The sequence below is a fragment of the Euwallacea fornicatus genome, chromosome 13, assembly GCF_040115645.1.
Source record: "Euwallacea fornicatus isolate EFF26 chromosome 13, ASM4011564v1, whole genome shotgun sequence".
In the NCBI taxonomy this organism is placed as follows: domain Eukaryota; kingdom Metazoa; phylum Arthropoda; class Insecta; order Coleoptera; family Curculionidae; genus Euwallacea; species Euwallacea fornicatus.
This window is the reverse complement of record NC_089553.1, coordinates 307,235-324,162: the sequence shown is the minus strand read 5'-3', so window position 1 is coordinate 324,162 and position 16,928 is coordinate 307,235. Positions and strand designations below refer to the sequence as shown.

General features: G+C 32.9%; 2 protein-coding genes across 2 annotated transcripts in view; one reads left to right on the top strand and one right to left on the bottom strand.

Annotated features, from left to right (window-relative positions):
* Nucleotides 1-546: 546 nt before the first annotated feature.
* Nucleotides 547-4,554, bottom strand: LOC136342864 (uncharacterized). The gene is made up of 6 exons (XM_066289100.1): nt 4,040-4,554; nt 2,085-2,274; nt 1,801-2,028; nt 1,431-1,748; nt 1,268-1,372; nt 547-1,207 (listed from the first exon to the last, which is right to left on the bottom strand). Exons 1-6 carry the CDS (start codon nt 4,118-4,120, stop codon nt 684-686), a joined length of 1,446 nt encoding a protein of 481 aa, XP_066145197.1. The 5' UTR covers nt 4,121-4,554; the 3' UTR covers nt 547-683.
* Nucleotides 4,555-6,765: 2,211 nt separating this feature from the next.
* The window catches only part of spz3 (Spaetzle domain-containing protein 3), a 35,763-nt gene continuing 25,600 nt past the window's right edge, over nt 6,766-16,928 (top strand). Inside the window, exons 1-2 of the mRNA XM_066289123.1 lie at nt 6,766-6,944; nt 9,363-9,865. Of these exons, the coding sequence (XP_066145220.1) occupies nt 9,398-9,865 (468 nt within the window). The 5' untranslated portion in view covers nt 6,766-6,944; nt 9,363-9,397. The remainder of the gene's footprint in view (nt 6,945-9,362; nt 9,866-16,928) is intronic.

Sequence of the window (16,928 nt, the reverse complement as noted above, 5' to 3'; positions counted from 1 at the left end):
TATAACATTACAAACATATGGAAAGTACGAAAATATCAATTTGTACGATAGAAAATATAGATATAGATTAAACTAAATGACGATTTAGAATTTCTAAAGACAGATGTGAAAAACTAAAGATTTATTGGTTTTTATGATTATAAAACGGTCATACTTTTTCAACATAAATAACTTTTGATTTTGTAGAGAAGGATTTGTACAACAAATAACGAATAAGATAAAAATTTTCTAACTTTTAGCTTTTTATATGTACTGTGCATTTTATTTTTACTTATTAATTTATCTTATTTGCCGTAGAAGCCCAGCTTAAGTGTTAAAAATTAAATGATAGAAAGAGAATTTCCCAATAGTTTCCCGACTATGGGAAAATTTCAAATAAAATTAAAAAATACCACACATATAAAACAGCTTAATGGGTTTATTAATGCCATTTTTCTTTAATTTTTAACACAAATCAAATCTTATTAATTTGTCTTGGAGTCCTATATAAAACTATGCCAACAATCACAACAACAAGTATTTTTTGGCACAACAGTTAATTTGCAGTTTTTACGAAAATAAATAGTCTTTTTAAATGAACACATACATTACACGCTGATTAGCAGAATCGAACATACCTCGATTCATCACAGCTCACATAGCTACCTCTCAACCCTGTTTTGCTTCCTCACTTTTCTTTTAATTTACAGCATAGCATCCGCCTCCTTAGGATCAATATCACTATCACACTGCTCAGTAACTATGATAATTGGCATATTAAGTATAATCTTTTTCGGCTCGGTTTGAATTTGGGCTGCACGAACCTTACCGTCTAAATCCAAATATTGCGTGTTATTCTCAAACTCTGCTTCACAGTTAAATGTATGAATGAACTTGGGGAAATCTTGCATTAATTCGAATCTGAGACAGTTTTTTAAGTATGGTGGTACTTCCTTGGTAGAATACGGAAAGGCAACAATGAGAATGTCTGTGGTGCACACAGCTTTGTTGGCTTCAATTACCAGGTGTTTGTGCACTATTGGGTCTGGCTCGAAAATGTGGGTTCCACAGATGTATATTATGTGGGAAGCTTCAGTGATTTTCGAAACTATCTGCGTGTTTGTGAGGGTTTTTAGGGATTTTTCCAATGATTTAACTATAAGGTAGTGTTTATCAGGGGTTTGATTGTAGACTAGAAATACTTTTTCTTTAGGTTCTTCAGTATCATCTGGAGACACAAAGTACGTGATTTTACATATGGGAGATACATACCTACAATTAATCTTACCTTGTAATTGACTTCTTCTCGTCCACATATGGAGAATGAATAAAACAAACGGGATTAAAAAACTTGCACCTACTATCCCTATAACTAGAGGTGGATATTTTCTACCTAAAATAAAATAAAAAACGTCTTGCTTCTGCTTCAGCCAAGCATTTACAAGACTTACGAATATAAACTTTAGGTGACACAGTCTTAAAGCACTCATCTTCAGGACATACTTTGCTAACTACACCAACTTTAAAAAAATAATAACCCTCTTCATTATAAGTGATATACTCAAATGACAATTCAGGTTTATCTTCTGACTTAAGCATCCTGACATCAAGCAAACTATTGCTATTGTCACCATCCCTGAACACCTCCACTTTATAATAAGCTATATTATAAAAAGCAGGTAACCTTTGAATTTTCAGGACAATTTCGTAATTGCTTGATACGTCCACATTGCAGAAAATTGACTTTTTTGAGAGTGAAGTTGTGTTTGCTGCAAAATTGGCAAATAAGTGTTACAAAGTATGGGGTTAAATTTGGTTTACCAAAGCTTTCAATGGCAGGAAACTTGAACATGATCCTCTTATACAAAATATCCGTATTCAACTCCCCTTTAAACTCTAGCACATAATTTACAGACGTATTGTAATGACCCAGATTGAAACATGTTTCAAAAGCTTCAGATATGGGTAGATGCACTTGACTTCCTGTTGAGTACACTTTACAAATGCTGGTCTCAGATCTACCTTCCTCAGACAATCTTAGATGGGCTCCTAATTATAGGAATTTAATAAATACATTATAACAGATAACAATAGAAAAAACTCACTCTTCCATTTAATATCATTAAAAGATATGTTCAAAGAGTATTTACTTCCTTCAACAATTTCAGCAGTCAGTCTTATAGATCCCAAATGAGAATTGAGTTTTTCACTGCCCTCAAAGCTAATCTGTCTGCAGTCTTTGAATGACGACAGTTTTGTTTGAACTTTGTTGTCCTCGAGGGAGTTCAAGTAGAACTGAAATGGGGATTTTTTTAAAGGTCCAGAAAATATGTTAAAAAGCAAACTAATAAGGCTATCGTTCATCTATCCGAACTACTCTGTCACTCGTAAAGCAATTTCCCATAGAAGAGTGTGGGACACCTGCTCGATAGATGAACATCTAAAGGAGAGCGCTCTACCAAACCAACCAATCGGCAGAACTAATCTTCAACAACCTAACGGCAAACATTCGACAAGCCCTGAGCTCAAAACGATTGAGGGTGAAAATTTTGTTGAACAAAAAGAAGAGCATTTAATATTCCTTAAACAACAATTATTAACTCGATCCACAACATGTGTAGTTTGTGATTAGGACCCGGTTAAATTTAAGATGGCGCGGGATTTGATCTTTCTTCTGGGGTTATTACACTTGAACAACCTGTTGGTCACTCTGGCTCTATGGGAAGTAGAAATATTAGGCTATGCAAGTATCATAGTAGTATTTATAATGAATTAACCAAATACTTGCATATGTAGCTGGAGGTGTTGGATATAGTGTCTAGTTGGTGCGAAATAGAAAACATGGAAACCAAAAAGGAAAACGGTTAAAACATCGTTCACCAAAAGATCAGAATACACAAAACTTATGTTCCTGAAAGAACTGTTTCTTCTTAGGTTAACAATTCTATTTCATCAGAAATGAAATATCTCAACTCACCCTAGATAAATCCTTCTCCAACAAATGCGGAAAATCCTGGGAATTGGCTCCCCAAGAAACTCTGTGGATCAAATGTAAACGACTCTAATTTGGTCATATGATGTCATTATAGTTTATACTTAATTTCTTTACAAGAAAAATTACAAGGGGTTCTCAATATAACAAAATTAGGTAAAATTAAAATTTTCATGATATTTAATTTTGTCGCTTATTTTTTATGATTTTTAGTTAAAAGTCAGTAAGAATAATGCTTAAAATGCTGTTAATAACATTATAATTAAAAATTAAATTTATTATGCAATATACCATCCAACTTCACTTATTATTACACAATTACATTATATTAATAGGAACTATAAGTATACAACCCTTTTTTATAGAATTTATAGACACAAAATTACAGTCGTTTATTTCACATGACAGTCATGATACCAACCTTATTCAACCCTATTGCTTCGTTTCAAAACATTAAGTAACACACTATGCAGGGTATCTTACTTATAACCAGGTTAGACAAACAAGTAGTGGTTAATACCCTCTACTTGTCCATTTCAAGTGCAAAACAGTTTAAACTGTCACATAACTCTGAATGATTTGGGAGAGCATAGATACTTTGCTGTTGCAAGTTATTGTATGTTGATATGGATACTAATTTTTGCAGGACTCATGGCTCATGATTCAACATTGAGATATTCCACTGCTTGAAAAATGTAAATATGTGTCTTGACAAGTAGGAAACTGTGAGGTATATTCTGCTCGAACATCTAGCAATTGTAAAACAAGGGGTTGATCTGCTCAAAAAAACACTAATTAAATCATGAGGCTTAAACTAAAACTAAATTTGAAAAATGGTTAAGTTAGCGAGGAATATGAACATACTAGAGAATCACCATTAAGGCGTAGTGAGTACACTGAGTCAGAATTAATTCCAGGCTGAAGTACATGACTAATACTAATTTTAAAATCCAATACAACAAATTGAACACCAAAGGATATCATGTGATTAGTAGCTTGTAAACTTGTAGCTAAATGAATTATTTCCTTCATAAAACTCATATGAAAAGGGAAACAACTAATACAAACCTGATTAGAGCAACTATCTCTGGTATCAATAACTCCAAGAACCAAAAAAATCACAACCACACTGTATATAAAAGACTGCATGGCTGGAATTACTTATTTTATTTTAATTTCATTATTTATTTATAAATGCGTAATTGAGAACTACTGATAAGGCTCTTCTCTAAAACTTTCACTTTTTAGGTTGTCCCAGAACCAGTCCGATATTTTACATTTTTTGGGGAGTTTAGTTTCACCTGACACAAGACACATGTAACTACACTATCAATATCGTTAAATAGACCAAAATTTCTTGATAACAGAACTTTTAATGGGGGTTTTCATGGCGAACAACAGAAAATATGCAAAAATTAACAAACATCAACATAAGAATTAAAAATGTAAACAACCGGTTAATAGTAAAATTTGGATCAAGGACGAAGTTCTTCTTGATCTCTTTATTTTACCTAAACTACTTGTCATGTGCTAGAAAGAGAGAGTATGATAACGATATGTCGAATACCAATTCACATGCTGTCAGTAGGGAGAAACGCAGTGTTGCCCACGTGAAGATCGAAGACTGTAAATTATATTTTTATCAAACCATAAAAATAACAATTGCAGTGAAATTTCTTAGTAAATTAATGCCGAAAACCATAATAATTGATTATGGCTTTAAGACTAGTTGATATTTGATCAGTAAGAGAAAAATATGATAATTTGAAGAAAATCAAAAACATAACTTTCAGTTTACCTACGCGTTGTCCTGACCTGACTAGTCTCCCTACACGCTGGTGAAAATTGTCGCCATTAGTCCATCTGACATTCAGTTAGTTAAACAATATTTGCTTTGCAATTCAAATTTCCTTACTTACGTGTTTCTTTTTCTATAGCAATTTTAGTTTTTAAACTCCTAACTTTTACACCTTTTCTATGGACGCACAGCTAACAATCGATAATCACCGTTGGATAAATATCCAATATGAACCTTTAAATAAACCAATGGCGAAAATTTCCAGTATCTATTTATATACAGACCCGGACTGAGCTTGAAGTGAGAAATTTTTTATTTTAGAATTTTCCTTGCTTCAATATTAAAAAAAATATTTTAAAATTTGATTAGTGTTAAATCTAAAATTCCTAATAAATATTCAGGATAACTAATTTAAAAATTAAAATTTAGTCGTTCATCATAAGTAATAAATGACTAGATATTTGATATTATATTTGATGTAATTCTCCATCAAATTTAACGTTTACCTTCACGTTCAATCCAAGATATAACAGAAAAAATGACAATGTATGTAATATCTACCTTTTCAATACGGAGAAAAACACGTTGGCCAAGGGGCCAAGCTTTAGGAAGTATTTAAAACACGTTTAAAAAATAAAAAATGATTAATGATTGTTCAATGTTATACTTTTCCATATCAGATTTCAAACGAAATAATCAACTGGGTATTTTTACGATGTGGGAGTGGATAGCAGTATACAAATATAGAGTGAAACATGATCATATAGTCTTAATGAAATCACATTATACTTAAGTATGTAGTATAGTGAGTGTGTTTTTTAGACAAATTGATATTCATTACTTAATAGTTAGCTAATCCTTTCTATAAATGTCTTTGTGTACCCAAAATGCTGATTGAGGAATTCATATTTCTTGGCAAAAATATATATGATATTACTATATGTTCACGCACCAAATTTGAATCACCGAGTAAACAAAATATATGCTCACATGTCAACAATCAAATAACTTTGAATATGTAACAGCTTAACGCTTTTGTCTTGTATTTTCCAATCAGATAAAAATATGTGTCCGTAGCATATATGAAGTAAGAAATAATAGATTTTCGATCTACAATCCGGATGTTCATCGGGACATGTTATTAACGTGTATTTATCAGACCTGTCAATGGTATATCAGATAAGACTTTACGATATGATAATATAGTGACAGATGTATATTACTTGGTCACACATGAGGTTGATGTTTTACTCTTGCAACTCTGTCGGTCCCTGGTTTAATTTGTTTGTTTAACGTTTTTGTTATTGAGTATTTCGGGGTGTGATGTGGAGGAGATTATATCGATGAACAAAACAAATTATTAATTAAGGTCCTCATTAGATATTAACATATGGAGAATCTCTCGATATTCTTGATCAGAAATGGACTATATGAACTATAGAACACTTACAAACTGATTCATTTAATTAATTGAGGCGATCATCTACACTTATCGGGCTGACCGAAAGGACTATTGGATGTTTGACTTGAATTTTTTTAAATTTTATTATTAAATACTTTTTTCTCTTTCTTTCGTAAGAAAATATTGAGGGACTTTGTATATAACTTAATTGAGAATTGTCATTGCTGTAAGAGTAGTAAAGCATAAAGGAACTTATCACAAAAATACTAATACACCACCGCGGTTGCAAGAATAAATCCCCTAATATTAGCGTCCTGCTAAGTACCAACTTTTATCAGATAAGCGCCCCGTTGCGATACTCAGGGCCGCCGTAATTAAAAAGAAAGTATAAAAACAAAGAAACCCATAAGCCAGTTCATATATCCACCCTCAACAAAGAATTTATAACACATTCTGAACGACTGTTACATTTTTTTCCAGCGCGTATTTTTATTTACATACACACACATTCGACTCATATATTAAAAAGTAAGAGTAGGTGGTACGAGTGGGGTTCAAACAGTCTACCAACTCTCTAAACCGCGCTTTACTTTAACACTTCAGTCACATTTTCGCACTCGGTTGACAATGTTGCCAATTTATTAAGCTGTTTTGTATTTTGGCCGTGTGTGTTACTTCTTCGTTTTGGTACCCGCTGGTACCTTCACAGCTGATCTGCGAGTCGCGCGCTTTTTTCCTCGTTTTTGGTGCCGCTCTTAGCGGGCGCCAATTTGGTAAGTGAGTGGACGGTGTTATTTTGACAAACGGGGAATTTTACAAGCTCTAATTTGAATATTAATTGCCTGATTATGCGTGCGCATATAGGTCTTAATTTATGATGAGGCTTAACGAACGAGGGCGCGAGGATTTAAGAAAAATTTATTTTATGCCTGAACGCCTTTTCCTATGATCATTCGTTATCCTCAATGCTAAGTTTAAGTTTTTATCCGCTCCATGAAGCCTATTTGTGTGTTATTAGCAAAAATGATTAATTCATTACAATATGTAATAGGATTTTTACATTATTCCCACGTGGTAATTAAACGCAATATCTCCATATTAAAAGAGCTACATATTTTTTTCAGAAAAATATGTTTATGAGTCATCAAAAATTCGAAAATATTATTTTAAATTAGATAATATATACTATCTAGAAAATTTTCATTCACTCATTAAAACCTTCTTATCTGGAAATAAATTTGATTGCTCAATTGCAGCGGGTGCTATAATGGCACAACAATGAAACAATCAGCTGATAACTGAAAATCATTAGCAATGGACATTTTTTGTGTAATGAAGATTTATGCTAATGGAAATGAATATTTTACTCATTAAGATGAATGACCGATTATTTTAGTACGGCAGGACCCACCTGCGGGTAGGTGTGTGCATGTATTTTTCTTCTGTGGTTACGGGTAGGTTTCAAGTTTTTTCTAATAATTTTAATTTTTAATTTTAAAACATAGTTCAGTCATTAAAAACTTTATTTATTAAATAATTATATCTCAGCTTAAAAGTGTAGACACAAATCTACTGTTTCTGATATTGCCTTTAGTGGTGATTTTCATCCTGTATACACTCTGTCCATATAAAGATAAACCCAATGGGGATCTCGGAAAGTGTAATAGATAGAAAAGTGCTTAAATTAAGGAAAAGTTGCACTATTTAAACCATATTAATATATATTTTTTTGTATTAACTCAATTCCGAACGATTACGAAGATATCAGAAAAAAAACGAATTTTATGGTTTTATTTTTTTGCAAATAACTTTTATACGGTTACAATTCGAGGAATGAATGTTTTACATTATTAAGACACTTTTTTGAGAAATTCTTGGCAGTGTTGTCAGTTTTCTTGTTAAGTCCTTACGGAGATGTTAAAATTTTGATTTCCATATAGGCGCACTATAGAACATTTACATTTTTAAAATCACTATAAAATTCCTTTTATGACGATGAGTTACTTTTGACTTTTTGCTCAGAAACTATGAGTTATCGCCATTAAGGCTTTTTTTAAGACGACTTATAGCAATGGTGGAAAATAAGTAAATAAATGTTATGAAATCGTCAAAAAAATTTTTAAGTTGTAAATCCTTAAACTTTTATGACCTGACATGAATTAAAGAATGTTTTAATACCCAAAGCTTACAGAGTTTTTGCGAAAAATACCAAATGTAATACATGGTCGAAAAAAGAATTTTATGGCCGATTTCAAAACGTAAATATTCGATATTGTACCTGTAGAAAATCAAAAGTATAACAATGTATCTCCGAAAGTAAGGACCTAAGAAGAAAGCTGGTATAACTGCTAAGAAGTTCTCAAAAAAGTGTCTTAATAATAATGTAAAACTTTTATTTTTCTAATTGTGACCGTGTAAGAGTTATTTGCAAAAAACGAAAACCGCCAAATTCGTTTTTCTTTTCTGGATATCTTCGCAACCTTTCAAAACTTAGCCAGTATAAAAAAAGATTATTAATTTACTCTAAATTGTGCAATTTTTCTGTAAAGTAGACAATTTTGTATCTGTTACCTTTTCTGGGAATTCCCCGCTGTCCATTTTTATCTAGGATCAACCGTATATCTTTTTTTTATTATCCCATCAAAATATTATTTTCGTTGATTCTGCTTACAAAATTGTCCACGTAACAAAGGAACTCAACAATACAATAAGTGGTATTAGTTTGTAGGCAACACCATCAAACACGCAAATGTAGAAAAACATAGCCCACCTTTATGTTATTAGTTGTATCATTTGTCCCAATTTTGGGACACTGTATTAATTTTACAAGGTTCGGACATAATATAATATGCTGAGCATTAAACAAATACCCACTTTGCAAAGGTGACGCTTTAGCTACCAATAAACCGTGAGAACCCCGCTGATTTCTTTATCCTAATGTATAAAACATTTTACCCTTTAAGCATAAATGCGTCAACAATAGCGAATCTAATTAGAATTTTCCTTATCTGATTCAAAGGTTGCTGACAAAAAACGCAACATGTCAAACGCGTTTGTATCAGTAGCCACAGCAATTAATCACTACTAAAACTGTTTTGCTTGGCGTGGCATTTAAAGCCTCTAAGGAAATAATTAGCAATGATCCGTTAACATTATAATAATTGTTTCTTTGATTACTGCACTGCTTGCAGATCTCGGTGAAGCCATGTCGCTCTCCTGAACCCCAATGGCACTCTTGAATTTTTCCTCCCCGTTTCTGGCCACCCCCAACCCCCTAACTAACTATTACCAGCCGCCCCAACCGCCCACTCACCAATTGCCGCCCTATCATCGCACTGCCTACTCCTATCCACCTCCTCAGAAACCCTTCCTAGACGAGGACTATGCTCATCAAACTGTTGGGCAACAGAGTCCCAATCTGCAACAACATCAACAGCAACAAATACCGTATCAACCCCCTTTGGCAGGACGGACGACGCCGCAGCAACAGGGACCTACGTTTACGCGGGTGACTGATGAGGGAAGTAAGACGAAAGTGCACGCGGTTATAGACTATGATTATGAGGATGGGGAGGAACCTATGCCCCCGGTTACTCCTATACAGGGGCCCATTTACATTAAGAACGGTTCAGTGCCGGTAGTGCCACTTTACTCGCATCCTGTGTTGAATAATGGAAGTTTTGTTCAAATACCGGTAAGTTGTCAATTTGAGAGAAAATGGAATGAATATTTGGATGGAAATCCTTCATTAATGTAGTCCATTTTAAGTGAAGAACAACACACGTATGTAAAACACATGCCATAGATTTACCCAAATTTAAGTTATTTGGGTCCTGAAAAAGTATTCATTTTCATTGCGTTCATCGCTAAATTATATTCTTATTTTCCTTCTATTCTTAAATAAAAACTTTATTCTTGAATATTATTTTTTGGCCCTATCGGTTGGATATTAGATATTTCTGGTTACGTATTAGGTGTTTCACCCCAGTTTTTACAATAATTTGCAGATTTTCTATTTATTTGAATCTGCTATTTCACAACCACATTTCACTTCACTTTTAGTTAATTTTTTTAATTACATTTATTATTTCCTCCTCATTTGTTCCCTAATTTCTCTTTTCTTCCTTTTTTGAAGATTTTCACACACTCGAAAATCAGTCCTCCCTCACCCAGTACCAATAGCTTTTATGCTTACTGGAAAAAATGCAAATGAAAATTCCCCAACCTGAGTAAAATCATATTTTATAATTTTTAAGCAAATAGAAAACGTGAAAAATGTTGACATTAAAAACGGAATAAATTCTGGTCTGAGTAATAACCACAAAGCGTGGTTATTACATATTGAAATTTTCGAATTCATTGATTGATAACCATAGGCGTAGGGCAAATCTATTGGTCACACTTAAAAGGGTTTTTCATGAAACAACACTTTAGAAAATTGTGATGCTCAAAGTAGACCTTCTACGCTAATTAATTCCGGTGTAACTAATACCCTAAATAAGATTTATAAATGCTGAAATTTGTAATTTTATTGGTTCATACCCAAAAGCGTAGAAATCCATTTATTGACACGAAAAATCGAAGCGACAAAAAATTTTTAAATTAGTTCAGACTAGATGCTGCGGGCAAGTCCCAACACATTTTTATACATTTTGAAGGATTTTGAAATTCTTCTGACGACTTACAAGGGTGGAGGTATCTTTTAGAAATCTTCCGCATTTTCTATCGTTAATGCATATCGGTCTTGAAAAAGGTTTTTGAGGGAATATGTTCGTAACCACATTTCTGAAATTCGCGAACCTTAAAAGTGGCACAGAATCGGCCTTTCCTGACTTGGTCAACATTTATCAAGGCGTTGTGATGCAATTGCTCATAAGAACAATACTTTTATAACGCCACGTCATTTTTTTAGGCAAATACTAATTAGAATAGAGCAGTGTTATATATTTAACAAAGACAAAGGAAACATAACAAACACTCTTGTGAAGGTCGGGGAATAAAAGTGAAAGGAGTGAACAAGAGTATCGTAAAATCGATTTTTTAAAAAGAGTGTATGTAAGTATGTAACGCGGTGTTGCGTGGTTACCGCGTAAAAGTTTAAAAGTTAAAGAGGCAGGAAATGGATTAAGATCGCCGTTTAATCTACAATGTTGATTTATGGTTTATTAAAGGCCTCCTACGGGCCCCGTTGGAGATCGATTGATGGTCCGATAAGCAGATGTTGCCATATGAATTTGACGATTGAGTAAGAAGAGAAAAAGTTATACATTGTCTGTTGACACGACGGCGAAAGCTCGGTTAACAACTGCCAGCAAAATAAATCAAAACTTATTAATTATTTTTAACATCCATTAAGTTTAAATTAGGAATATCTATAAATAAACCCTAAAATGTCATTCTAACACTACAGATGTCTAATATTCGGTAGGTCAGTGCGCTTTGGGTTACAAGACAACTCAGGCTAGAGTGAACAGGCACTCGCCAATCCATAAACCTTTATAAATTTACATAAATCTTATCAACGTTTATTAATTTAAATACCTCCAAGACGTATTAGTCTAAGGTATAGTCAAAGAAGAAAACTGTAATACATACGTAATTGCAATTAGCCATATCTGCACGTTTCACTTGAGCAGTAAAAAGTCAATATGAATGGCCTTATAACTGATTTATAAATTACTAGATCTAGTATATTATTACTACCCATAAATACAGCTTTGCAGCAATAAATTTCCCAGCTGCCGAACTTGTCAGGGTTTCCAGCAATGACAATAATTATTACAAGTCATATACTTCATTTAGCATTATCAAACCAACACGGGACACTTCCCTAAAACATCGTGATATCGTCCGTGGACAAGTTCGGTATTATTTAATTCAATTTCGTAACACAGCAGTATCCACTCGAAATCTGCATTGTAACAATAACTCAATGTCACCGATGGAATGTTTGGCTCTTGTAAAATGTGTAACATCCTGCGTGTAATAATACGATTTAATAATGTAAAGGCCGGTCTACATACGTCTGTAAAGGTCACAACTTTGAAAGAAGAAGGAAGTACGGATTATGGAAAATTATCAGTTGAGTAACAAGAAGAATTGACTCAGCGGTTTGAAATCTGTGATGGTGATGAGGTGTGAAAATACCGTTAATACGGATTGACGTTAATTATGGCATTTGAGCAGTTGAATTAAACGCGAAGCAGTAATCAAAATATAAAATTTCAATTTTTAAAATCGTTTCAATCAACCCGTGTAAATCTACTAGTTCTCTTTGGGTAATTTGACACCAAAGTCCGAGTATCATTTCATCTCACTTTCTCCGATCCTCTGATGGCAACAAGTGAAATAAAATGTTACTCCTTCTATTCCGAGCATCATCCTTAACATCCCTGCGTTGGAAGGACGATCACCTATATTCATCCTTGTCACTCATATATTTGATTAGTCTCTTTCTCCGTGTGACTTACCTGTCTATCCTTAATGCCTTTCAATGGAGAATCCATTTGAAAATCAATATTATTTAAATAGAATAATGTTGAATAAAAATTCTGAAATTCTCGTCTCTTTACCATCTAAAGTTGCACGGTGCTCATAAATTATACGATATTCCTTATTCGGCGAACGAATCAAATCATTTTCCGACCCGACCAAGGAAAGCAGCCTAACCGTTTATGAGATTTTAGAGGTTATTAATTTTTGAATTCAGAACACCAAATTCTTTAATAAACCATTATAATTGTATAGCCAATAACGTCAGCGATACTTTGAATTAAATTGTCAAAGAAACATTGTTATTGCATCAAATTTATGCTACCAATTCGCCACTCTATCAACAAATTCTCTTTATTAAGACACAACCTTCTACATTATTATTTTCAAAATAATTCGGCATAGTGCAATAAGCACACACTTCAATCTGCAACAAGCAGTAACAATCCCAATTAACAACTTCTGACCACATCACATGACAAACACTAGAGATACGCACGTTCGTTACCGAGCTGTAAATGTGCCAATAGAAATTCCATATACGGGCTGGAATAATCAAGATAAGATCATGCAATGAGAGGTGTTAATGAATTTGTCACATATGCAGATTTGAGTTGACTTATAACATGCTTCCGGAGAACTTTTAAATCAACTGGAATCATCTACTGCGTCACTACGAAATACAAACACATCCTGCTCCTGAAAGAAGAACTTGTTCAATGAGTTTACAATTGGAGGGCCTGGTGGCTTACGCAGAAAAATGATACAGCTTTTATATTATTTACATTACTCATTGAACCGAAAATAGGATATAGTTAATATAAACCTCCCAATTGTTGACTTGTGAACTACTACTGAATTTAAAAAGTTTGGTCAACCCATATTGACATCAAGAGGCATATTGGCATGCTTTATGGAAAAATTGAGTTACATTATAAGGAAGCCTCCGAGTTCCTCTCCAATCCATTAAAATTCAATATTCACGACAGTTCAATAAATAATAATTATTATTTGGTAAATCCCAAGAAAAAGTACTTGTTACGTTCAACCATAATCGTCTGTAAAGTTGCCTGTAAATGGCGTAATTAATTGGATAAATAAAATATAATAGGAAATACCGTAGAAAAGAATTATGTAGAACATGGGGGCATTTATTAAATGTTACGACTTCATTGAATCATTGTTGGAGTCACTCAAGTGTTAACTAATCAATGTTCTTTTGGTTTTTTGTAGAAACTGGTAATGAACCGTTTAATTCGGCGTATAGTTGATACAGTAATTGACCGAGGTGGTTCACGTCGAGTTACTTGCAAATATTGGTAATACAAAACATATTACCACTCTATATAATATTATTTCGACCTACACACACAACAATCGTAAGGTGTTTGTTTATTGTCGCAAGGCATAAAATGCAAGACAATAATAAGATAAATCATGTGGTAGACCTAAAACAGGTTACTAGAGCTAGTTCAATAGCAGAGATATGATCTCTATTGGTATAATAACCAGTTTCAATAGCACGGAACAATTTTTGTTGCAATTTGTTTAAATTTCAAGGAACAATGCCAATATACCTTTCGAGTGTATTGTCTTTCGTGTTATGTTAAATTTATGAATCTTTATTGTTCAGGTTCTTTTAAATTATTTACAAAAAAAATTCTCTGGCTTCCGCCTTCATTAAACGGTGTAAAATTTGTAAAAATTATATGAAAGTATGTATTCGAAAAGTGAAAGGATATTGTCCCAACATTTGAACTTTTATTGCGAACTTATCGTTAGACACTTGAATTTTTTACCCGGGGGATCACAGATTCCTAGATCAATGACTGACTGCAAAAATCTGTGTAATTTGAGCCCGTAAAGACAAGGGCGAGGCGTACAGATCTCAATTTTCTTCAAGAAAAAACCAACCAATAAGCCAAATGAAAAACTAAAAATTGCCCTAATGGGTCAAGGACCAAACACGTGCGAAACGGAAAAATTTCCGAATATAAAAACACTACTTATGACTCAGTGTTTATTAAGCGATATAAGAGTTTTCGGCAATTTAAACAATATATAAATAAAAACAAGGCGTGTAAAACACAAAACAAAAAATTTCAAGCAAAATGGATTAACAGGAAAGAAAACAGGATTCGAGAGTTATAATGGCGTAGACAGACAACGACAAATTTTACAATCATTTATTTATCATTGCAACGTTAAATCTAAAATTGTAGGTTGAATCTAAGATTTTTATAATTATTTATATTACATGTGGGAGTTCGTCATATATGAAATAGGAAGCTACAATCAGCTGATCAGTTGCTCAGTGAGTAATTCAGAGAATTTATTTGTCGATCGCTCGACCTGTTAATAGGTCAGTCGGTCTGACATTTGGTAGGTTAATTGGTCGGGCACTTCCATCGCGCGGTCAATCTGTGCACTAGACGATCGATCAATCGGTTGGAATGCCTGTCTTTCAATGTTTTTGATTAGTTGGTAGGATAGCCTATTTGTCTTTTGGCTTCTTTATGTTAGTTTACTGTCTATCTGTCGGTTAATAGTAGATTCATCTCTATGCAGGTATTTTTCTAAAATATCTAAATATACGTAATTTGACAATTTCGTTGATCTACGGATAGGCAAGAGCACATTGGCAGAACACTGGTTTACCGTTTGTTCAACCAATCTTAAAAATAGACAAACCGATCGATCGTCATATCAATCAATTAATGCATCGCCAGACTGATCGATCTTACGATTGGCAGGAGGACGAGGGGATTTTTGCGCTCCTATTTCTATCTTTATAAAACGATGTGTCTTAGAGGCTAGTTAGCACTATAAACCTTCAAATGCCATTACCCTCCGTTTTTCTTACATGACCGTAGGGGATAAACGAAATAACGAATTATAAAAATGAATAGTATACAGGATGTCTCGGAAAGGTTATGTCATAAACTTTAGGGGATATAGAGAAGGCTAAAATAATGTTAGTTCTTCATATAAAAAAAAATTCTTAGCGATCTTGGTTACCAAGTTATTCACTCTCAAAGTAAAAAGTTAAAAATAGTATTTTTTCTGTAACTTTCCAACAATTATCATGGTAACAATCAAAATGGGGGTTTCAATAACTTATAGTCATAATTATTTTCACATGTAAACAGATGTTTAATATGTTCTTTTTATACAAGGGAATCGAGAATTTTTCATTTAAATGCATTAATTTTTTAGTGAATTAAAGTAATCAATATTTTTTTCATGGTTTGTTTTTTTCATAATTTTTTTTACAAGAAAGTTATACCTTCTTTTAATCAATATCTTTTATTGTTTTTGAGAAACTCAAATTTGTATCATACATACCAATATTTTAAAAATTAAACATAAAAGCAGTTTATTATAATAAATGGTATGTATTGCAGCTAAAGTTATCAAAAATGTTAATCAAAATTTGTCACTTTAATAATCTTTGAGTTTAGTGACAAGGAATATAGAGATATACATCTAATGTCTGAGCTTGCAGAAAATAATTCTGTCAAAGCTGCTGTGTTGCAGTCCAAGGCGCTCATATTAAATATTCTTGATAATTTTAGCTGTAATGCATACCATTTTTTTACAATAAACTGCCATTTTATTTAGTTTGAAAGTATTGGCATGTATGGTACATGTTGATAATAAAATGCGATTTTCTCAAAAAAACGGTAAAAGAAATTATGAAAAAATCAAGCTACGAAAAGAATATTGATTTTTTAAAACTTATTAAAAAAATTAAAAAGTTTAAATGAGAAATTCTCAATTGACTTGTATAAAAAAACATTTGAAACATCTGCGTACATATGAAAATAATCAGGACCATGGGTTATTGAAACCCCCAACTTTAATTGTTACCATGATAATTGTTTTAAAGTTACAGGAAAAATATTTTTGTAACTTCCTCCTTTGAGGACAAATAACTTGATAACGAAGGCCGCTATATCGGACTAATATTTTTAGGATTTTCTAAAATCCCTAGAATTTATAATATGCCCTTTCCGGATACTCTTTATACATATATAGGTATATACCCACACTCTTTATGTTGCAGTTCTTTAGTCGGCTGAAGAAATAACCGTCAGATCGACCCTACATTATTCGCAACTCAAACAAAACTGAGGTATAAAATAAATCATTTACCAAACAAAAAATGCAAAAATGGGTACAACAATAAAATTAGAATCCAAAAAATTGCATTATAATACAAAAACAGAAATTATTCGGAAGACGACTTGAGCTCATTCAACAGC